We start from the raw sequence: 25,960 nt of genomic DNA, 5'->3' as shown, positions 1-25,960 counted from the left end.
AGCTCAGGTTCTCCCAGGTCTCCTGATATGGATGGCTCTATAGTGTCATCCATCTCTGCAAACTCTAGCTCCTTGGCGGTAGAGGGTTCCTCCAACAGGTGCATGACACCACATGGTATCATTTAGATGTCATGCTTGGCTGAGAACCGCAAGGCTCGACTAAGAGGCCAGATCCAGAAGGAAGGATCTAATTTTCAACAGGGAAGGGCTCTTTAGCACCTCCACAGATAAAATGTTGGAACATGTGGAAAAGATGAAAACTTCTGCCTGCAAAATGGGAATGGGGCTCACATACAAAGCCATAAACAACTTGTGACCAGGATGCGAGAGAGAGAGCCTTCTCCCTTACCAACCTGCCACGTCAATAACGTTATCTGAGGGCATGTTCATGTTGGTTCCACATGGACCTATGGTCCGAATGGATTCCACCTGGAGAAGAGCTGTCAATGTGGCAGGCCCCTTTCTATGGAACTCCCTGCCCCTGGAGGTCAGCAGGTGCCAACACTGTGTTTCTAGTGCCTCCTTGAACAACCAGCTAGTTTTATTGGTACTGTTTTTTTTAAAATAATGATTTTAATATGGTGTTTTACGCTTTTTATTATTTTAGCTCTTATTGTTCAGCTCTCTGTAATCTGTTTAGATGTGGAGTGGCATATAAATGTTGTAAATAAATAAATAATAAAAATTACCAAAAGTTTTGCAGCAGGGCAAGCTATGGCCAGAAGTTCCTGGGTATGTGTTCCTTCTGGACCTGGGGGGTGGGGTGCACACTTTGAATTACACGTTTTCCTCTTTTCACTCATGATGCACATTGTAAACAAGATAGAGGAGGGCAATGTTTCATGCCTTCTGATAACTCCATGGTGGTCATGCCAACTGTGGTTTGCCACACTACTTTTTCTCTCATGTTGTACATTCCTTTGTCACCCATGGTTCCAAGACTTCCTCACCATGGACCAGGGAAGGTCAGGCACCCCAATATAAATACAAGTAAAGTATATTCATCCACAATAAATATTCTCACTTCCCTGATGATATCTTTGTGCTTGGATCATAGATAGGAAGGGCATTCTCACTCCCATCCTCACTCCTCAACCTCTTAAGAGCTCCAATAAGTTCTGTCATATCCCTTTAATGTCGTGCATATCAAAAGTCATCCAGAAAGGTTCGATCACTGGACAAGACCACATAAGGTGATGGAGGTTGTTTTCCTCACTTCCATATCTCTGCATCTATCATCTATATAGATACTCAGTGTGGAATCTAGCAGGAATTTAATATATTCTGAGAATAGTCTTTTGTTGCACCAATCTTAGACACATGTCTTAGACTTATATAGAAAGCTTAATAGATTCCTAGGGCCTCATGCTGCTGAGCAAGTTGAACCAGCATTAAGAGAACCCTACTAGTAATAGACTCTAAGTCCTAAGTATATCTGGTACGTCTGAAGTACTCAGAGCATCTGGGCCCAAAACTGCTGACAAACAATGGCATAGCTGGAGATGCTGCTAGGCTGATCATACCTAGACTGTAATGTGTGAAGTGATTCATAACTGTTTTAATGTTCCTTTTTCTATTCAGGTTCACCAGAGAACCATTCACTGACCAATCTTCACCTGAGGGTTTTCCCACAGGGTCAGAACCTATTACTTTGCCACATGCTGTCGAACTTGCTAGCTGTTGATATAATGGATGATTAATGCCTAGGATTTTTAAATTATTTAAAGCCAATGCCAGCCATTTCTCTAAATGACCAGCCATAGTCATCTCTATATCCACCAACACAGGCTGCTCTCCTCCCTCTCCCCATCCACCAGTGCCTTGTTTGTGCTACCAAAAAAGAATTCTGAGAAGTCTGGGAACATGAAAGATTAAAACTTCATCTATTCAATATTTCACTTTTTAAAAAAGAAAGATCTTGTACAGGGAAAAATATTTGAGAGGCAAAGTTATTTATCACAGTTTTGGCTGAACGACTAGATGTAGAAAATTATACAACATTCAAACAGATTCTTGTTTCAAGAGACAATATATAACTTGGGTTCCTAGTTCTTCCTCCACATGTCTTGAGAAGCTAATGTTTTTTAATCCTTTCAGTCTTCAACTATTCAGGGCACACATTGGGCAGTAACCAATGCTACTCCTTCACAGAGTACACCCATTGACATGAATGGGCCTAATCTAAGTAGGACTACCATTGGATACTGCCCATTAAATATATTGAAAGCTGTATCGGAACTATTGTACTATAAACCGAAGCATAGCATGCTGGATTGCTGTCCCATACTTTTTACATTAGAACTAGCCAGGCTTATTTGAAAGTAAGTTTTAATGAAAATAATTTCCTAGTATAATTAATGTATGCCATAGGTCAGAGAAGGCAGCACCAAGTCCAAGTGGTCAGCAGCATGGTTAATGAGCAGTGTCAAAGAAGCTATTAGAGAAAATGAAGCTTCCTTCAGAAAATGAAAGTATTTCCCAAATGAGGACAACAAAAAGGAACACAAACTTGCACAAAGGAAATGTAAGCAGATAATATGAGATGCAACAAAGCATTTTGAGAAGGACATCACTAGTAAGATCAAGGCCAACAATATAGAATTTTTTAAATATATTGGAAGCATATATCATATCATAACTAGCATTATGAGGTTCTGAATGAGCTTCAGGAAATAACAAGATACATTGTTTCCCCTGATCCTAAAAGAGTTTTGTTGAGTTGTTTAAAAGGGAACACAGAAACAGTAGATTGTCTGGGGACCATAGGATCGTTCGTTTTCCTGACTACAAAGTCAAAATTATGTCGAATTTTATGGCTCAACCCTTGTTCCCTCCTACTCCAAAGTGCCACTGCAAGGTGGGCGAAACTGCCCATCTAGCAGAAATGCAGGGCAGCCAGAGTGAAGGTGAAGATTGCCGCCACGCTCTAGATGCCCTACATTAGATACTCAGCAGCCAGATTCAGAGGTTGCCAACAACTGACATTGAATTGCGGCCTATGTTAACTTATTTTTAAATAACTTATTTTAGAAATCAAGTTGATAGGTTTATTGAGAGATGGCCTTTGTTTACAACATTTGGGAGTATTAATTTTGAATATGAGGGACAACCTTATTTGTTCCGTATTATGATTAGGAAGTGTTAATTATTATTAGGAAGAACAAGAACAACATCCATTGCTATTTTTTGTTTCCACAAAATATAGAGTCCAATGAAGACAATGGACTAGCTTTACTTTACTTACATTTTATCCATTGTAAACAACAACAACTAGAATGTTATCATCAAGTATTTTATTCTATGAAATTATGAAGATGAAATATGGAATCAACAATCCCCCTAAAGCAGTTATATTAACACTGAAATTTATTTTGAAAATCTATAGATTAATTTTACAACCTTTGGCTCATAAGACTATCACCTCCTCTATGGGAACATTCATTTAACAACACTAAGTGTACAAAACTGAGGAACCGAGGCAAACATTCTTTGTAGTTGCTTTACTACTGCAACTTAGTTGCAGTCCAATCCTGACTTTCCATCAACATTACAAGACATCTTTGGCTGGTAGTTGTGTTCTGGGCAGCTGGGGAGATCAAAATTATAAATGTGCTAGTTACATTTCATCAACCTTTTGATATATTGATCAGCAATGTTAATGTTTACCTGTCTTTTAAACTGCTGCCTTCTCTGCATCATGGAAATGCAACAAATAAATAAATAAATAAATAAATAACTTTACTGGGTCCAATCAGTAAAACTTCTGGCAAGCAGACAGTATCAGGATCTAAAAAGTCTACAAATATATATCTCACCTGGGAGTTAGCTCTGTTTAAACAGTGGGACTTACATCTGAGTAGATATGTATAGGATTGCACTGCAACTACATTAAAATTTTCTTCTGTTTCTTGATATTAATTGCACTCTTGTACCCATCAGATTAGTCCAGTATGCTTCATCTTGATCAGTTTCTATCAAGTTCCACAGAAACCCACCAACATCCTGGTTCAGTGCCTGACCCATCAAAGTTCTATCCCCTGAATAAGTACGATCGAGATGAAAAGATTGCAATACAGAATCCCAGTTTTTGTGATCACACATGCTGGCTGATATGCGGCAGAGTCTTGCTATTTACTGTTTTACTCTGTACAGCCCCATGTACACTGATGGTGCTATATAAATAAATACTACTACTACTACTAATAATAATAATACCATCTAAACTTGGCAAGGGTGGCTTGTAGGAATGATTAACAAACCACTTAGAATCCATGGCCTGTTGTAGGGTTGTGGTTTGTTAACCATCCCAACAAGCCACCCTTGCCAGATTCAGTCAACACAGGAAGCCATGTTGAGGGATTTGATAGGCAACCTGGTGGCTGCAGGTGCTACAACTTGCAAGCAGGTTGCTAATAAGCCATGGTGGGCAGTGGTAGACATGCAAACCAGATCAGTGGCTTAAATCCAATGTTGGGCTAGTGGAATTCTGCTAGCATAATGGGACTTTTTTTCTGACTCCCCAACCCCACCCCACAATTCTCTGTGCTACCAGAAAATTTGTTCTGGAGGGTTTCCCAGCCCTCCAGAACAGATTTTGAGTTCACATGGGGGAAATTGCTCCCTCCCTGTTCTCTTGATGGAGCTGCTTCTGTCAGCACAATTGGATTCAACCCTATTTTTTATCCTTAATTATACAATTGGACAGGTGCTTGTATGTCCAGTGGAGCCACTATAGTATTCATTCATATGTCACTTTTCCACAAAATATGACTGAAAGGAGCTTAAAATATATAATGCAGAATGTGTATGTAAAATATCACAGCTAAAAATGTGATAATTTAATGTACAAACCCATCATGAGTCAGTATAAACAAAGACCACACACTGCCTTTTGCACATGAGAAAATATAATTCCTATGAACCTTGTAATTTTAAACCAATCAACTTTAATTACAACACAAATAATATTATTTGTGCTATAGGTCCCATGGAGAAATAATGGCACAATACTTTAATATACTTTGCAAGAAATTTTTGATAACCAATACAATAAACATTTACTTCTATGAAGTATTTTGAACCAACGTATCCTTCCTAGCTAGCTGGTAGCAGCCATATTTTGTAGTACAGCTGTAGCAATAAAATTACTGAAACTACAATTCTCTTAATATTTAAATAATATATTAAAATTTAATATTCAGCACCTGGAAGAATCTGTGTGTGTGCCAGCAAATGAGATAGCTGGGCCTGGAGCTTTTATACATATGGGACTCAAAAACAACCTATCACAAATAATTACTAAGCCACAGCAGCTGTACACACCATACTAGACATTTAAAAATCAGGTCAAAGTTGCTTGAATCCGTTGCTTTTAAATTATGTCTATACAAAAAAAATCCACTGTGCTTTATATGATAGTTTCCACAGTATCTTTTAATTATTTAGTATTTACAATACTATTGTAATAAGGCTATAGCGATTCAACATTTTTGTGTGAAAAATTGTACAACACATTATTTCTACAAATGTACGATGGTTCCATTAGTACATTTGTATATGAGGGAAGACTAATTTTGAAGAATATTTGTATACATGATGAAATAGTACCTTATAAAATAATACTATTTTAACATAGTATGTTCTATGGAAGATGTGTGACTGAATAGCATTTATTTATGCTTGGGCATATTGTAAATTATGTACATTGGTATATTTAATCACATTATTATTGATGGGATCATAAATTGATTGAGGGCATAAATGACAATACATTTTTTTTTAATGTTTCAATATCTTTTAAAATATTTTTCACACAGTTTTTTCCCCTTGGTGTAGTATAGAAGCTCTTCAACTTTTTTTTTTTGTGGGGTGGGGGGAAGAAGGGATAAGTACCTAACGATTGTACCCTCATTACCCCAAATAATTCTAATGGAAGTCATTCTACTACTACCATGCTAATAAGACATCCAATTTACTAAACAATGAATATTGAAAATACATTTAAAAGGTACAAATGACTGTCCAAGGAATGACACTGGAAAATATTAAGTAACAGCTCTACCTCCAGATAAGCCTCACAATTAAAGAGTTTTAATGAAGAGAGCTTTCAAAGGCAAAATCAGGAGGCATTGATTAGATTGCCTCTAACTTTGTGTTTTGACACCTTCGTCTTTCGTGGCATTATATTGTCTCTGTGCATCTTACAAAGGAAGCCTTTTACTAAGCCCACACATGAACAGGAGACAGCAGTGCTTATAAAAGAGACTGTCAAGGGTGTAAGCCAAAATGGGTCTCATTTGGATTTCAAGTGAAGAAAACTCCTAATGCATTTCATTACAATGTATGTGAACCTCTGAAAGGAAGGATGGACTGGGATTCTCATCCCTATTAATTTATTGAAATGGATTCAGGGTTTTTTTGGGGGGGGGTATATCATGAGAGACCATGTGTTTCAAGCAAGGTAACAATATTATAGAACCAAATATGCTGTAATGCAGTGTGCCCTTTCGTGAAATAAAGGGGATGCATTTTTTAAATTGGAAAGATTTAAAAATTAAAAAATACAAAAGCTTTTCAGAAAATACATATTCTTTGTTCCTATTAGTTTTAAAAGCAGGTTCTAATAATTGTGTTACACAATTTTGATTTGATCCTATGCATGTTTACTATTGACTTCAATGGGACTTAATCCCAAGAAAGTGTGCACCACTTGCACAACTAGCATTATGCTTCCCTAACAAACCCACACTATTATTACTAAAGTGTTATAATTAAACTAACACTGATTAATATTTTATAAAAAATGTCAGAGTAGGGATGTATGGATTTTGTTAAATCTGTTTTGTGGATTGTTAGGCAACTTTCGTTCTGTCATCCACAAATAGCTGGAATCAGATTTTTAAACTTAGAATTTCGTTGTTCTTGCACTAATTCGTGTTGGTGCTAATGTGCTAATAACACTAATGCAAACTTGTCCAAATGCATATACCCTTCTCCAAAGTGAAAAACCTGCCCAGACATGCAGAATCTGTGTTACTCAGAAAAAACTGGTCTGCTGTGGAATCCGCGGGTTGGATTCAGAGCAATCTGAACTCATTTGACTCTGTTGAGGATTTCTCCAACATCCCTACATATGAGAGCCCTTTAAACATTTCAAAATATTAATCTTCTTCAAAATGATACCCTACATGATCAACTGTAACATTCTGAAAAGTGAGGGGAAAGTTTATATATATTTTTCAACAAGCCCATTTTCACTTTAACTTTTGTGATTTCTGTGCTCTGTTAAAACCCCAATCTGATATCCTCCAGACCTTTTGGACTTCAACTCCCATCAGCCCCAGCCAGTATGACCAAAGGTCAAGAATGCTGTGAGCTGTAGTCAAAAACATCTGGAGGACAACAGGTTAATGAAGGCTGTATTAGTCCTTTATATATTCTATATATTTTTAAAGATATTCATTTCAAAAATATACATGGTCTAACTAGTTCAACATCATTAACATTTAGAAACAAGTGATTATGTCAGTACTAAAATGATGTCTGTCAACAGTAATAGATTGGAGGAGGGCAAACAAATTGAAGCTTAATCTAGACAAGATGGAGGTGCTCGTGGTCAATCAAAAGGCAGATCAGGGAATAAGGATTCAGCTTGTGCTAGATGGGGTTATACTTCCCCTGAAGACACAGGTTCGCAGCTTGGGTGTGCGTCTGGATTCATCCCTGAGCCTGGATGCTCAGGTTTCAGCAGTGTCCAGGATTGCATTTGCACAGTTAAAGCTAGTGCGCCAACTGCCCCCATTCCTAGAGAAGCCTGATCTGGCCATGGTGACACATGCCTTAGTTACATCCCACTTGGATTACTGTAATGTGCTCTACGTGGGGCTGCCTTTGAAGAGTGTTCGGAAACTTCAGCTTGTTCAAAGAGCTGCAGCCAAATTGTTGACTGGGGCTGGTTACAGGGAGCATACAACTCCCCTGTTACAACAGCTCCAGTGGATTCCGGTCTGTTTCTTGGCACAATTCAAAGTGCTGGTTATGACCTGTAAAGCCCCGCACGGCTTGGATCCAGGTTATGGATCCAGATTATCTGAAAGACCATCTTCTCCCTAATGAGCCTGCCCATGCCCTGAGATCTTCAGGGGAGGCTCTGCTCTCAGCTCCGCCATCATTCCAGCCATGCCTGGTGGGAATGCAGGAGAGGGCCTTCTCAATGGCTGCTCCAAGGTTCTGGTACTCCCTTCCAGGGAGGTTAGACTAACTCCCTTTTTGCTGTTTCTGGAGGCAGACAAAAAAAAAAAATGTTCCGGCAGACCTTTGGGAATAGTCTGGACCTCTGCTAATGTGCTCGATTTTGTATTGTCATTTGCCTTTAATTTTTTTTTAAAAAAAAAGGTTTAATCGTTACAGCTTCTTTAATTATATTTTAAACTTTTGTATATTTCTATTTATATGTTTTAATTGTATATGTTTCAATTTTGTAAAGCCACCTGAATCCCAATAATGGGGAAAAGATGGGATACAAATACATGTAATAATAACAACCAATATTAAATGAGTACAAAACTAATCTATTTTTATGCAAATCTTACAACGTGCTAGATAAATTAAAAGTTTTGTATCCATAAAGCCTTAGAAAAATATAGAGGAGTTAATGTATATATAAACATTGAAGTATTATATATAGTGGGTTGGATCCAGACTTGTCCACTGCCAACAGAAGGGATTCTTCCATTCACAGAGGGAACTTGGATCCAGTGGCCACCTGCTGGAAAAAGAGGGCAGGGCAGCAATTTGTGCTGATTTTCTTTTCATCTGCAGTCCACAGTACCATCCTCCATGCTGTTCCAGAGAGTCTCCCAGCCCTCCAGAGCAGATTTGCAGAGGCAGAGGATGAAGCAGGAGAGAGGGGTAATTAGCGAAAATCACCTGCTTTTCTTCCACTTTTGGAAACACCCACTTCACGGAGTTCTGCTTCATGTAACTCTGGATCCAGTCCAGTATGTGCCATGCATTAACAATTCATATATAGAGACATCCAAAATATTTCTAGCTATAACCTATTGAATTAAAACGGTAGTGACAATAATGATGAAATGTAAAAACACAATTACAACCAATTCTTTTAAACTTCAGAAATTAAGCAGTATTGTGTTTGTCTCCTTTTAGCATTTAACATTGCTCATACATGCACATATGCATTCGGAATATCAATGCATATATCCATGCACACTACAGCACTCTGTATATGCACATGTATAAACATTCACCTCAACATTTTGTATTTATACAATATGGTAAATGTCAGAAACTTAGCATATGTCAGCATTGGCTGTTAATTCCTTAAAAAGCCCAGCAGGAAATAATAGAAACATTTGAGTCACAAGACATGGGGATTTTTTTATATCCAAGATATGGTGAACCAGTAAATAATGGAAATAAGGATAACATGTCAAACTTTACTAAGGGTACTCAGTTTTAAATTTAGTAGTAAATGTTAGAATTTCTGAGCATATAACAGTCTTAAGAAGTACTGGTAAATGTCAACAAATTATTCATTTATTTAAAATGTTTTTATATAACCTTTCATCCCATTTAGGATTTCAAAGAAGTGTACAATCAAACAAAAATGGAGTAATAGTATGGTAAATGAAATCCAAATTTGCAATAGACTAAAATGGTTGGGTAAACAAAAACATTTTTTGCGTGGCACCAGAATGGTCACAACGTTGGTGCCAGGTAGACCTCTCTAGAGAATTTGTTCCGGGGAGGGGGGGCACTTCCACTGAAAGGGCCCTCTCTTTTGTTACTGAATATCATAGATTTGATAAATGCAGCACCTGAAGGAGGAGTTCAGCATAAGACCTCAAGGCACAGGCAGGAGGAGGAGGAGGAGGAAGTAAATGTGCCAGTGCATCAATATCTATCTATCTATCTATCTGTGCAACATAGAGTGACCATGAAATCTGTGCACACATGCACATACTCACTTAGATGCATTAAGTCCCATTATCTTGAATATAACATCAACTTTTGATGAAACGCAATAAAGAGAGTTTTGTGAACCACCCAGAGAGCTCCAGCTATTGGGCAGTATAGAAATGTAATAAATAAATAAATAAATAATAAGACTGCTTAATAATTGGAGACTAGAGAAAGGATTATTTGTAATGTAATCTTAAATTTGTCAGATATAGAATAGATAGATGCTTCACCATATAAGGTTCACTATGAGAAAAAACCCTGAATGTAACTAAAATAGATGTAAACAAATGCAACTAGAAATAATTTTGGTTAGCAAAGTTTAGAATTCAGTATTACCATTGTAAATTCAATAGTAAAACACACACTGATTTTAAAGGAGCAAGCTCACAGCCATTGTGATGAAGCTTTTTAAAGTGAATATTAACTGTTTGCACAATCATATTATATAAAGAATAACTTTCCCTTATTTTTGAGGGCTATAATTAAGTTAGAATGATGCATGTTCCGTGTTTAACTTGGCAGCTACTACATGCATAAGCAAATCCCATTAACAAAAACAGAGGAAGACACTTTTTCAATAATATATTTTAAGTATAATTACCTAAGATTTTACTAAGATCTGTAGCTGAATATGAATTTTGGACAATTATCTAAACTGGCATTTATTCAGTTAAATATATTTTAAAATGCAGTGATTTTCAGTGAACATTCTCCCCCATCACCTAAATATAAGATAATAACACTAGCTTTACAATGTAAAGTTTATGGTATTCTGAATAAAACTGACAAGGATAAATTTTGATCCATAAACTAAGTGATGTACTTATGTTAATTCACCTTTTAAGAGATATAATGTGTTGCTCAGTTTTTTGACAGGCTTCCCATTCATTCTGGAGACATGTTGAAAAACACCATATTTTCTTTCAACAAGGAAGATTACTTTATCCACTAACACTCGCTTTCCATTTCAATAAAAGAAAATCTACCAAATTCTTCTTCCCAAATTTTACTTGTTGAACTGTCACAGTTTAAGCTTACACAGTCAAACTCAGCTGAAATTCATTCTGCATTATGTCTCAGTATTCTAGACTTTAAAAAATGCCCCTCTATATTTCGGGCAATTAGTAGCTCGTAAGAAAAGGCAAAAATCTATAAAAGATCTAATTTTTAAAATATTATTTTTTTGACTTTGTAAAGTTAAACCATTATTTTTAAAAGAAGGTGAATCCAAGTTATGATAGGTACAGATTAATAAGGATTCTACTGACTAAAGTAACTGTATCAGTTGTCTAAATGGTAGTAACATCCATGTCAGGCATGTGGTTATCTTCTCATCTTGACCTATTCTTGAATGCGTAAATCAAATATTTGAAGGACAATCTAGTGACCTGTTATGCCCCCTCAAGCACAATACCAGTAGTGCCACATTTTGGATAAAAAACATTTGATCAATGAAGTCTTTGCGACATCTGGCGGTGCAAAGTATATGCAAAAAATTAGTTTTGTTTTTACAAATCTATCAGTACTTGAAAATTCCTGTCCAAAAGGCTTTGATACCCCCTAGCGGGGGGACAAAAGCAATCTGGCCTGTAAAAATACATGGACTACCATGAATCCATATGGTGCAAAAGGTCAAATCTTGAGATGTAGTGACATTGCGACAATGAGACACTTGCTAGACAGAAAGCTCCCTCATTTAAATATAAAAAAGATCCTCATCCAATGTTCCCACACATTTAAAACTGTGGAGAGAAAAAATAGTCAAAGCATCCATTATAAACATACTGAAAATAATATATATAGTTCAAAATTGATGATGGGCTTAAGAAATGTATTGTAAGTAAACAGCATTTTGTTGTTGTTACAGATTCTAACCAACACAGAGAAATAAAACACCTGAATCTCAGAGTACTTACATACACATTCGAGTTCACTTTAAATTTATTATTATATCTAAATAATTTTAGTTATACTACAAGTTTCTGTTCTGCAGATGTGTGAACAATATTAGGAAATGCTGGCGTGAAGAACAAAATGGCACTGATCATTTGTTCTTTTTCTAGGCATTTCAGGAACACAGAGGTAAAACATACATGTTCACCTATTAATTATATCAATCAATAGTGCATGGTGTCTACACTAAGAAACAATGGCTGAAAATGTTCTATAATCAATGTTTTTAGATAGCCTCTTCAATTTCATTTATTTATTCACATTAGATAGAGTGGGAAACAATTTTCTAAGAAATCCAACATTTCGTTCATTCTGAGTCTAATGATCAATATTCTATATTTTCTCTCATTACCATAACATACAAATTCTGGACTGGATGTTCAACAGCCATCATCACTATGTCAGTATACACAAAGAATTTTAGTGGCAGGAGTTTAACAGGAATCTCAAACCATAATCAGTTTAAAACAAGTAGGGAATATATTTTTGAAATCACTTAAAGAAATTCATGGACATAAGTACCACCTGCTCAAGATGGCAGACTTCAAAAGCAAAATAGTTAATATAAGGTTCTATTTCCTTAACAATGGTAATTCTATGCATGTAGACTCTGCAATGCATAGTTAACGGATACTATTACAGGTTAATTTTCAAACTCAATTTAATATATTCTATCTGACATTCAATATATTAAACACTGCATTGGATATTTAAAGAAGCTTGGGTTTAACTTATTGACAGAGGTATTAAAATTGTTAAAATACTGCCTTAGATGGGAAACTAATTTTTGTATGCATTTATTCTAACGGTCATATCCAATGGAGACACTGTACAAGTGGCCTGTCCCACCGATTCTATTGTGCAATGAGACCCACCAATTATGCAACAGAGATTTAATGTCTCCTACAGGAAGCCCTTTTTCTGGATCAGGACAGGTCAGCAGAACTCCCTTATGTGAACTCTGCTCATGGACTGAATTCACTCAGTTGCAGATGTGTGCCTTATCTGATCTTAGCAAACCAGTGAGACAAACCTATCAATAATGATAAGTTTTGTGTGCTACCTCCAGTATTTGAGGCAGTAAGCCTGTGTGCACCAGCTGCTGGGGAACATGGGTGGGAGGGTGCTGTTGCACCATGTCCTGCCTTGTTGGTCCCTGGCCAATGGCTGGTTGGCCACTGTGTGAACAGAGTGCTGAACTAGATTGGCCCTTGGTCTGATCCAGCATGGCACTTATTATGTTCTTAATGACAGTATAACAGATTATAACAAGTCAGAGAAAATATTTGTAGACAAAAAATAGAAGCAACAATACCAGTTGCTGGGTAACAAGAGTAAGAGAGGGGTTTTAATATCATTTTTGGCTTGTGGACTAATCATAGACATCCAATTAGCCACCTGGAGAAACAAAATGCTGGACTATTAATGCAGTATCTAATTCGACACTATTGCTAATGTAAATTATATTGTGCTAGCCTACATTACATCTAGCGCAATCCCAATAGAATTTAAACCACCCTGATTGGGGTGTTCCCTCCCCCCAAAAGGCAACATAGAAATGTTTTAAATAAATAAATAAATTTGCTGGTGCAACTAATTTCTGGGGAAACCTGTTGCACCAGCAAACACCATTGCTGGTACCAAAGTAGACTAATAAAACTAATATTAATACTACTATTAGTTTGAAATGCCTACAAGGACTATTTTCTCTCAGTGTGTAATTTACATAAACCACAATTATACTAGGAAGCTTAGATATTGTTACAACTCAAATGTTACATCTAAATAATATTTTCTCCCCCCTCCCATTTGGTTGCAGCTGAGCAACACATCAACTTGTCGATGAGAGTCTACATGTTTACTTAAGCTTCCCATCATAAAATCCAAAGGATTTCATATGCACACATACTTACTTAAAAGGCCATGGGGAAATGGTGTGGGGGGGAGAGAGAAAGAGAACAGAGAGATTTGTGGAGGAAGAAGAAAGGACCAGCAGACTGAGCAGGGGAACCTAATCATGGGAATGTGAGAAAGGGATAAGAATGACTGCAGGGAGAGCAGAGTATGGGAAGAGAAAGGGTGAGAAAAGTAGCAGCACTTCTAGGACTGAATTCCGATTTACACACACACAGAGGGAGAGGGAGAGATACCCACCACTAGGAACTGAAGCTGATGGATCTTTTTAAAAACTCAGACCAGAATTTTATTGCCTTGTGCATTGATGTGAACTACTTCAGGAATAAAAATATCTCTGCTCTCTTGGGATACTTTCAACTATGGCACTAAAAACATTTTTTGTATTTTCCACAGGTGTCATTTGAAAGTAGAACACCTGGCAAAAAATATACACTCAACATATTAGCTCTCATCTGCTTTCTAACACACATTAACATTCACATGTTACATAAGGACAGTGAGGAAAAAAACCCTTATATTTACTGTGAAAAAACCCTTACATTTTTGAAAGTGAACGTCTAGAACAATATACACCCACTTCTACTTGCTGAGAGTTCCAATCTTAAAATGTGTTTTAAACACTTGTGTAAATAAGCAACTAACAGGCAGTCAATGTAAATGATACAAAATAAGAATAATTATCATTCAAATGACTGGCTCCCACAAGCATTCTAGCTGCTGCATTCTGTCGGGGTTTTAAAATTGTGTTGTGAGCCTCTATGGATAGAAACATCTCTCTGCACATGAGGGGCCAGAAGGAGTTGTGTGATCGCTGGGATGAGGCTAAACACACAGCCCCACAATATCCAAGTTGCCTTTTTGCCTCAGTAATACTAAATCAGACATTAATTATTCTGTATTCCACTTTTCATCCGAACAGCAATCAAGAGATAATCCCATTTTCCCTCAAAACAAACCTTCTTAGTTTAGGGTAAGCGACAGGAGACTGGTTCAAGATTACCCAGTGAGCTTCACAGGTGAGCAGGATTTAAAACCAAAGTGGGAAATCTATCCATCACTCAACACCCTTGTTATTATGGAGTTAGAAAATACTAACAATTAAAATATCAATCTTTGTTGATACCTTCTTGTTTTCACACCCTCACACAGGTCCTTATTAAGTAAACCATTAACTTAACTTTATATAGCTGTGCAAATTTTCCCCCCACAAAAATGTTTGAGGGGAAAAAGGGGCTTGGAGGACACAGAATGCCTTCCAGTGCTGTTTACACCCACTTATTCCTCTGCTGATACCATTTTCTTCTCCTTTACTCCATGATCTCAGTCAATCGGGAGTCATGTAGTGAGTGAAATGACATAATAACACTATGTAGCCAATCAGATGGCTACACAGCATCATCACTGAAGGAAAATGAACTAAATTGTTCTCACCAGGCTTTGGGGAGCATAACATGTCCCTACCATGCTGGGGCAACTGGGCAACACTCCATGTCTTTCTATGGTTTTATTGCCCTCACAGTACAGTATGGCAAGATAGGATTTTCGATAGCCTCAACATGGAGATAAACCCCCTTTCCACTTAGTAGGCAAACATTCCTGCCATCATTCATGTGCACTTGAAGGGCTGCCAAAAGCCTCTGCCGCATTTCATAGAGTGCTTAAAAAATTATGAAATGGTCCCCTCTTTAGGCTCTGCCTTTTATCTTTCATAAAAGTTGCAACAGCTGAAAGTAAAAAAACACAATTATGGTATCAGTATCAAATAGAAATAGCTCATGTGTAAGCAATTCATAAGTGTGGATGTTACATGGATCTGCAGTGGGAGTGAGAATTGCCCTCAGAACTGGTCCTGGATGTTCCCATTTTTCCAGAAGCTTCAGCCCAAGAAGAGAACCTCTCCAACCTGAGGAGACTGAATTGCTATCCTCTAACTCTAGCCTAGCAGCCCCACAGAAGCACAGGCTCTGCTGTACTTGTGGAGTCAATGGCTGTCAAGTAGGCAAGGCCCCTTTAACTGAAGAGGATTCTCTGACTGGAGTCAGAGCTAGCCACTAATGAACTGTGGCCCTATTTATTTATGTACCTACATAAGCCTTAAGGTCAGATTGCCTTTGGTTAAGGAAGGGTTCTAGTCATTTATATTGAGGTTTTACTTTATTGCTTATCTTGCTGGCTTGACTATGTATTTTAATATTTTAAACGTTGGTTGTTATTGTTGCTGCTTTTTGTGTTGTTGTTTTTAATGTTTGCTTTGTTTCATAAGCCACTTTGGAAGAAGTCTGGATTTAGATATTGTTGAAGCAACATTCAGGCCCTGCTTCTATGGCTGAGTTCAGATGACACGCTAATCAAAGTTTGTTTCCCATTCTGTTCCTATCGCCCCCCTCTTGATTAGCGTATCGTCTGAGCTCAGCCTGTGTCTCCAGTGTGCTCTTCCCACAGAGGGTGTTATCTGCATCCTGAACTCCTGTCTTGCCTTGCTGAAACATGGATTTCATTTTCTCTTATCTTTCCAGAACCTGCTTTGCCTTGATGAAACCTGGACTTCACCATACTTTGTCTTGCCTGTGTCTGCTTTTTTAGAACTTGAACTCTTGCTCTGAACCCCCTGCTTGAGTCAGAACCCTCATACTGTGGTGACCATCACTTGGAATACAACAAATATGTTGAATGCAAAAAATCAAAGGCATTCCCAACTTCTACCTAACTTCATCTTATCATTAAAGTTCTTCAAACATCCCTTTCTACCTCACTGCATTTGGAAAAAAAATCACTACTCTACAGTGCAATGGGAAAATAGGTACGTGAGTAAGTGTCATAATGACTTGGTTGTAGAACTTCCATAATCCCTGCAAATGCACTACTGACAGTTTACAGAGATTCTCCATCTAATTTTTAGCCCTCTGGTAGTGGAAGGTTCCCCAAAAAGGATTCACAACATTTTCTACATAAGGAATCATATAATATAGTTGTAAGAAATTACTCAGAGCAGCTGGAGTGGACTATGTGTGTTTCATTATTTTACTTTATTTTTTTGGATTGAGATAACATCAGTTTATGAATCTCAAGTATTTATTTATAAGTGCTAGATTACTGAACATTGATGATATAACAATCTGAAATAACAGCAGGGATTCCTCCAAATCCAAATGTCTCTAGTTTACATTTGTGCTCTTCACCTCTCTACTGCTTTTGATAAAGCTAGTCAAACTTTCCTGCTTGCTTCTCTGTCTTAATGTCATGTGACTTTATTTCTACCTAGTTCTCCTGTCAGAACATTCATTCAATGTTTCCATTGGAAGCAGCATCTCCTCTGTGTTCCCCTCTCTATTTGGGATCCCCAAAGATTCTGTTCTGTGTTCCCTGCTTTTCGTTCTCTACACCTCCTTGGATGACCTCATAATATTCATTGTGGTTTTATGTTGGTATTTCATTTTATTGCTTTGTCTTGTTTTACTGTAACTGCTTTATTAAATAAAATATTTGTGGCCAATAATTCACCAGTAGAATGTAGAACATGGAACAGTGGATTTAATCTTGAATAGTCATAAGAAAGTTTTAAAAAATGGTTCTGATCTGGAGTTGGTGAAGAACAGGACTATCTCATATGAGAAAGGTGCTTAAGATGCTCTTCCTGTCTTTCAACCTTTACAAGTTAGGTGTTTTATATAGTTTGATTACAATGCAGTAGGTTAAGAGGACTTAACACTAGGAGAAAGGAACTTGAGAGAGGGCCTTCCTGGTGGCTGATTCAAGGCTCTGTATTACCTTGCCAAGGGAAGCTTGACTATCCCTATCTCTGATGACATTCCACCAGCAGGAAAGACATTTTTATTTAGACAGGCCTTTAGCCCATAAACTGATTAGTAGATATGTTGTAATTGTTTTTAGCTATTGTTTTTGACTTTGTATTTTATTGCTATTTTTGGTATTTTCTTGTATTTGTATTATTGTTGTTAACCATTTGGTAGGAAGGCAGGATACAAATTTAATAAATAAACATTAGCTATGGTAGATAAATTCTCCTTATGTCAACTTAAAAGAAAGGACAATTTAAAATTGTTCACAGATGGTATATGGCATGTGAATAAAGTCTATAAAGTGGTTGTTGTAAGGGTATGTCATGCCTCAAGCCTAGTTTGTCACAGACCTCCATGAAATCTGTGTGGAGATAGTCACAGACAGGCTGGGTGTCATATACTTGGGAGATTGGGGAGATAAGATGAGTTCAGACTGGGCAAAGCAGTATAAGGAGATGTGTGGTGGGGCAAGGAAGTTCAGTTCAGTTGCACACTTATTGCCAGGTTAGTGTGTATAGGATTGTAGTAAATGCTACTTTCATGGAGGGAGAGTAAGGAGAAAGAAAATAAAACTACAAGTGGAATAATATTAAATAAACTTTTTTAAAAAATGGAAGTAATAATAGTGAAAATTCACCTTTTAGGAGAAGCCACTACTCTGCATTCAAAAGATTTCTTTGTATATGAGAAACAATGAGAGGGGCTTTGATTCAATATAACATTTACTGAGATTTTACTTTATATCCTACAAATGCTTTCAGTTTTTAAGTAAATGCATTGTTAAATTACCCATATAATTATTCCAGAAGTGATTATTTCTTTTTACTGTTAATTTCATTAACACTTCACTGGTAATCTTAGTTATATATAACTTGTTATAAGGTTCTTTATTAATACAATTAATCAGAGATGTCCATATTATTTTAGTGCAAGTTTTCTTAAAATGGTGTCATTACTGAATTAAAAAAATAACAGAAAAAAACTAACCAAACGAGAGACCAGAAAAATACCATTTCTTTCTTTACCATAGAATAGTAGAGTTGGAAGGGGCCTATAAGGCCATCGAGTCCAACGCCCTGCTCAATGCAGGAATCCAGGAATGATGACAATGACTTCAATATAGCAAGGACAGAAATAATGTTCTGCAAATGGAGTTTTCTGGTTGCACACAAAAGAGGCTGCTGCTGGGGAAGAGGGTACCCCGCATCTAGTATCTCTGTTTGAGATTCATTCCAGAGATCTGCAAGCACAGCATCAAATTACACATTTGCTATTACCTTCATGGAACTCTCCTCTTCTTCCAGTGAGGTGTAAATATTATCTTCCTCTACCCCATTGTGTATATACACTGTGCATATTAATATGGCCACCACACCCCATCCTTAAAATTTACAATAGCATCCCTTATAATACATCACTCTGCCCATAGACATCTATTGCCTGATCTTTGGATTTTGCTATTTTTAAACTAATATTGAAGTTCAATAACATCACAAATGAAGCTTGTCATTAATTAAAAAAAAAATTGCAGTAACCCACCTGGAGCCTTTGAAGATTAAAAAAAACAAGTAAATATACAGCAAAAGCCACTAAGTGCATGTAAATTGATGCAGATGTTCTATTACTGCAATCCACAGAATTGAAAATAGCTTCAAACAAGTAAAAAAATTAGTGCAAATGCTTACTTTTTCTCTCTCCTTAAACAATAGCATTTTTCAACTAGAAAGAGAGAAAAAAGACTTAAGAGTGTTTGTAAGTCCACTTTGACAGTGCTGTGTGTTGGATATGACTTTCACAGTCTACTGGCAGTTTGTAGGAAAGCTACCACACCTGTGACTCTGCTGTTGATTAATGAGTCTTTCAACTTATCGCTACCATCTGAAGAAGGGCCATGGCCTTTCCAAGCTTCACTGGTTCATTCGCTTTCAACTGCAGTCCTACCCTGCTAGCTTCTATACAGAAAACCACACCTGGTTAAAGCAAATGAAAACCTCAATATGTCATTTTCTAGACAAGTCAAAAAGGATGTAAAACCAGACAAAAGATGTATTCAAGCAACATGAATACAGTTTTGTCATAACCTGTCAATCTATAGACTAATAAAAAATGCTTTCCTTGGTGACATATTTCATACTGCAAACTTTTGGAGTGACAATACTCTGTTCTTTCTTTACTATAATGTGCAGGTCCTACCACAAAAGCTTTTGCCCTGTGGAAAAAAGTTTGCTGCTGAATTTGTGAACCGCCCAGAGAGCTTCGGCTATTGGGCGGTATAAAAATGTAATAAATAAATAAAAATAAATAAATAAATTCAGAAGAAATCATATACTGCCAAATGGGCCATTTAAGCACTTAAGTAATATTTGATTCAAGAGAACTGAAGGAACCACCCACAAAATATATCCCACTTTTTAAGGCCTTTTAAAACCCCTTCCCCATCTATGTTATACTTTGCCCTACTTTAGCGGATACTCCATCCCTCATTTATCACAAACTTTCTAGTTCTCCCTGCCAATGTGTGTCATATTCTACATACTTCTTTTTGAAGTACTGACTTGGAGAAAGAGGTTTTAAGAGTATAGGGATGGTGTTGATTTTTGTGATCCATAATTTGAAAGTACACCAATACATACGATGGGCACTACTGGAAAAATGTATAGATGTTCACATGTGTCATGCCCTCACTAGAGGAATCCTCCTCAGAGGAAGAAGTAGACCCTCCAAAAACCAGGGGGACACCACATTAGTCACTGGCACCAGACCAGGAGGAGCATGGGCCTTCAAGGGAGATGGTTCCAGGTGCTTCCTTGTCAGAGGGAGTTGACTCTGACTCTGGAGCAGATGCTAAGCAACCCCCTGACTCCCAGCAGGACCGGCGCCTCATGCAACAAGCCAGTGGCTGGGACGACACATTAGGCAACGGGGGATAAAATAGCGCACTCACCATGCATTAATGGGGGGTACTCTCCACACAACATGTTGCCCATCGGACAGCTGAAAGTCCCGACGTCCTTCTGGGCTGCCCGTGCTCCAACCTCCCTTCTCCCTCAGTCTTCCTGGCTGCATCCCATCAGCCATTATGAGTTCTGCTGGCTGTATAGGAGCAGCCAGGGTGTTTTTGGCCACTCCTGCTGGAGCCAATGGAATAGTGCACTCGAAGGAGGGGGAGAACCCTCCACACAACATTTTAATCAATTGATTATTTGATAAGCAATGGAGCAGCCAGTTGTTTTTCTCCATTGCTTAAAATGGCAAAATAGTGTACTCTCAGTTGTGTGTGTGTGTTATGTCCCCACACACAACACAATAATCAACTTGACTGACACTTGCCTCTTCCCCCTGTTGATTATCGTGTGGTTTGAACCCAGCCAGTAGTTCTCCTGTAAGAAAGAGTGTTCACTTGCAAAGATGGTCTCCTCAGGAGAAAGCAACTGCTCTTGAGTAGGGCTCTGGTAAGAGATCTCTAATGGACAGCAACTGAGCCTAGGTGGGGCTCAGCAGCCTTTGTGAGTAAAAGCCTGCAAGAGCTTGCTAGTTGCTGGAAATGATGTCTCACCAGCTTCTCCTGCCTTGTCTCCTGATCCTGCCTTGTGCTTGCATCCAGAGTTAACCTTGGGCTCCTGCTTAATTCTGTTACTGGATTGTGTATGTATTGGACTGCCTAACTGTACTTTGACCCTTTGCCTGTTTGACTACTCCTGCTTTGCCTGACTCCATGTACTGGACTAATTGCCTGTGCTTGGACCTTTTGCCTGTTTGACCATTCCTACTTTGCCTGAACTCCCTTGAACAGAAACCTGTCTGCTGGAACAGTGGCCTTGTGATTAGCCCTATAACTGAGACTGCTACAGCCAACACAAAGAACATGTGTTAATATTAATAAACCATTTTCTTTTATGTAATACAATGCCATAGTAAACTAACCCCACATCCTATGATACTTAGACTGAAAGAAGTCCTACAAATTCCTGCATCACTCCAGCCAGCCATTGCTGGCTGAAAGGTTGCTGGGAGTTGTAGATCATTTTTTCTGTTCAAACATATATATGATTGCTCCTTTTATTAATATTCAGAATGATCTGTAAGAAGGGTAGATAGAATAAGTTCCTCATAAAAGTTAGAGCTGCAGTAGTACATAACTGAATAGAACTACGAAGAAGGAGAAGAATCAGTAATTTCCTGAAGTAAGAAGATAATTATATCAAACTATGAGCAATCAAAACCGAATTTACATTTTTCTGTTAACATTAAGCACGTCACTCCAAATAAAATGATGCAGAGACAATCTTAATTTTACTAATACATGGTTTAGCATTTTTCATATACCTGGTCCTTAATAAGATAGTAAAATTACTTCGTATGTGTCAAAATTGCAAATAAAGGTGGCATAAACATTGGAGGAGATTTTCAAGCCCCACTTGGTTAAGGCCATACAGACAACTGCCTTAAGTAGAATTTCAGGGGCTTTGGGCTATGTGAAGACTTTCTATTCAGGGAGAAAGCAATTGTCAATTTATTTATTATTACATTTATATCCTGCTTTTTTTCCTCTTGCAAGGAACCGAATGAGGCTTACGTGGTTCTCTGCTTTTTCATTTCATTCTTACAACAACCCTGTGAGGCAGGTTAGGCCCACAAAGTTGAAAATAAGCTACTATTATCCACCACATAATTGGATAAATAAACTACTGTGCCTAGCTTATTATGCTGTGTATAATCTGAGTCATCCCCCCTGCCCCCTATCCTGCTGCAATCTTCCGACCCCAGCAGTTGTGCTATTTCACCCATTGAGCAGCCTGTTTTAACATTCCACAATATCCCAACGAGAGGGGAGAGGTGTAGGGTAGGGTGACCATATGAAAAGGAGGACAGGGCTCCTGTATCTTTAACAGTTGTATTGAAAAGGGAATTTCAGCAGGTGTCATTTGTATATATGGGGAACCTGGTGAAATTCCCTCTTCATCACAACAGTTAAAGCTGCAGGTGCCTTGCCCTCTTTTGAATCAGTTCACTTTAGTATAGCTCCTGCACCTTTAACTGTTGTGATGAAGGGGGGGAATTTCCCCAGGTGCTGCATGCATACACTTAACACTTGCTGAAGTTCCCTTTTCTATGCAACTATTAAAGATACAGGAGCCCTGTCCTCCTTTTCATATGGTCACCCTAGTGTAGGGTAAAGTATAGGGGCTTAATTCAGCACTTCCAGCATCACCTTGAAAAGAGGGCGGTGGCTCTGAAGTATGTAAAATTGAGACCAAACTTCATATGCAGCTTCCCTGTGCAATTACACACAAAGAAGCAAAAAGGGATGTGTGGAAATAAACCCTTGGAAGTTTGCAGGATCAGGACCAAACTTCATACACATCCTCCCCTAGCAGAGATGCATACAAAGCCCATTGAAAACCCTGTGCACTGACAAAGTCACATGAACGAAAACATCATTTCACCAAAAAGGGTGTGGCAGCTACGTATAACTCCAGGGAAGTTTGAAGGAGCATCCCCTGGCAAGGATGAACACAAGGCAAAATGAAAACACTGCCCAGCTGCCACTGCCCGACTAAGACGTTGTTTGACACTTGGGAAGGTTGCACAGTGTACTGTTAGGGGAAGGGTTATGGTGGGGTCGGGCTGCAAGCGCAATCAGTTGCTAGGCAGATCATGAAAACAGAGACGTGCTGTCTGGAGGAGAGCAGCAGCAGCGGTTTTGTTCGCTTTTGCCAAGTGACTCTATAGGCAACCAAAATAATCCAACATGACCGCCAAACAACATGATAACCCATGATGGGTTAAGTAACTCACTCTACAGACTGTGGGTTATCAGAGTGTATTATTTTGGCCAAATAAGCCATCATGGTTTAAAAAATCTCCCGACAGATGACACAATAACCCATCCCATGTTCATCCCTTTCTCTAAATTGAATTTGTTGTGATGATTGTAGCAGGTGAATCTTTTTATAGCAAATCCCTTCTTCAACCTATTACCATTTTTAAAAGTGAAAAAGCTATGTGACACTTTTTATTTTACACTATCTGATACGACTCAGCCATTTTTAATTTCATAAAAAGGTACTTCTGCATGCTCAATTGAACTTGTACACAAACTTTTCAAATGCATGATAATGAAGGAGGTTTTTAGAGTGTTGATGGAACAAGATTTTAGAACAGCATTTCCTGAATATACGGATAATCAACAACACAATAAACATTATAAATGTAAACATTTTCTCCATAAATAGCTCACCATATGGCTAACATTCACAACAGATGCTGTCTGTGTATCCACTAAAATATACATGATTTATTCAGTTTTGCTCTGATAATTCTAAACAAGAAAAAAATAATTTTACTTTATAGTAGTTACACTAAAGTTTTACAGGTGGTCTGGCTAGAATACGTGATTATGTAACTATTTATTTTGGAAAGAAATGTTAGAACTTCGTCCAACAGCAACTATCAAAAATATATTATGCAAGGCAACAGTCTTTGCTAAATGTAAACTACATAGTTTTCCGTAATAGCAGAATCCTAGGACTTGGTAGCATAGTTATTTCAAAACAGCAGAACTTACTTGAAGTTAGCTATCCTCAACTACAGTTGAAATTACATAAATGGATGGTTTTTAAATGGATACTGTTGTTTTTATACTGTTGTTTTTATGTTTTTAAATTTTGTATACTTTTAATGTTTACTGTTTTTAACTTTTGTAAACCGCCCAGAGAACTTCGGCTATGGGGCGGTATATAAATGTAACAAATAAAATAAATAAATAAAATAAAATAAATATTAAAATGTAATATGTAAAATGTTCTGTCTCATCCTTTCACACAGAGATCAACATTCCAGAATTCTAAAGCAGCATATTGCTATATAATATATAAAAAATATGCTTCATTGGAAACAGAACCTGCAGCATTTATTACACTATCACTTAACATAACTTTGGCAGCCTGTAGTAACATGTTACATTTGAATTAAGAATTGTGCACACAGTGAAGCAATGACATAATTGCTTGGCTATAAACGACTACCTCATAGACATTCTTAACCCATATTTTTCACATACCATTTTTTTTTATGTGAACTGAGAACTAAGAATATTATACACTAATGATACTAATGCATGCATACCTCATCTTCCATCTTTTCCTCATCAGTTACCACTCCATCAGGACCGAAATGCTAGGATGCAGCCCCCAATTGTCTTATGTGAAAATTCCACCCCAAACTCTTTTGAACCCTCCCATAGTTTTTTCCATTTTATATTATCGGGAGAGACCCTTGAGCAAGCAGAAGGAAATATCTCTTATGAAAAGGAGTGTGTATCTTCAATTTCTATTGATGCCCCCTTCCAGGTACATCCCCATTACACAACTCAAATAATTTGAAAGGTACCCTTATCCTCAGAAGCATATTCTGAGAGTGTGATTGTCTGTGGTGGAAAAGAGGCAGGAAAGCACCATGATGCATGCAGAACTTTTCATTTAAATTTTTAACCCACACGTTTAAAATGTGATGTCAATTTACTTTGCATTTTATCTCATATAAGACTTCAGTGTAGAAAACAGTCTCCCGAAAAGTTTCCACCCACCCCACAATCAAATGTTATTACCTGTGTGCCAGTAGTGCACTGAAGGTCATCTTATTTAGTCCCTGATAACTTGGCAGCAAATTTGACCAATCCCATTTCCACTCAGTAATGGTGAACTGTTGATGTATAAGAAGAAGGTATTGTTAGTTATTAATCAGAGTTAATATGATCAGTAAATTAAAGCTCCAGCTGTGATAAACTAACTAAGGAGGAAGGGGGGCTGGAACAAGGACTTAGACAGATAACATCCATCATGCCCATAGAAAAAGGGTTCTATTCTAATAAGACAGCAATTAATTTATAAATCCATTTGGGGATGTAGCCATTATTTATATAAAGATAAATCAATTTTTGAATCGTTATTCTTCCAACTGTTAACAGTATTTTGCCAAACCACTTTCTCTGAAAGCCTGACTCAGTTTTAAAAGCAAAATAATTGTCAATTTTTTATGTATTGTAGCAATTTGCATTTTTTCCACTTTCAGCATAAAGTTTATCAACAGGAAAAACTTAATGTAACTGGAATCAGAGGTGTATGCTATATCTTAATTAGTATGATACTTTACTTGTCTACTATTATGCAAGTCAGCCCAGTCACCAGATGATTATTATAAATTTCTATAAATATAAACAGTGCTACCTCATATAATGTTCTCTAGTTACATAATTTATTTATTTTTCAGAAATTATCAAATTACACACAAGAAAGGATGACATA

General features: G+C 37.5%; 1 protein-coding gene across 1 annotated transcript in view; it reads right to left on the bottom strand.

Annotated features, from left to right (window-relative positions):
* Positions 1-25,960, bottom strand: part of KIAA0825 (KIAA0825 ortholog) — a 247,300-nt gene that overhangs the window by 91,593 nt on the left and 129,747 nt on the right. Inside the window, exon 19 of the mRNA XM_063129596.1 lies at positions 25,264-25,358. Coding sequence (XP_062985666.1) covers positions 25,264-25,358 — 95 coding nt within the window. The remainder of the gene's footprint in view (positions 1-25,263; positions 25,359-25,960) is intronic.

The sequence above is a fragment of the Elgaria multicarinata genome, chromosome 6 (genome assembly GCF_023053635.1).
Source record: "Elgaria multicarinata webbii isolate HBS135686 ecotype San Diego chromosome 6, rElgMul1.1.pri, whole genome shotgun sequence".
In the NCBI taxonomy this organism is placed as follows: Eukaryota; Metazoa; Chordata; class Lepidosauria; order Squamata; family Anguidae; genus Elgaria; species Elgaria multicarinata.
The sequence above is the reverse complement of the archived record's forward strand: the minus strand, read 5'-3'. Positions and strand labels throughout refer to the sequence as shown.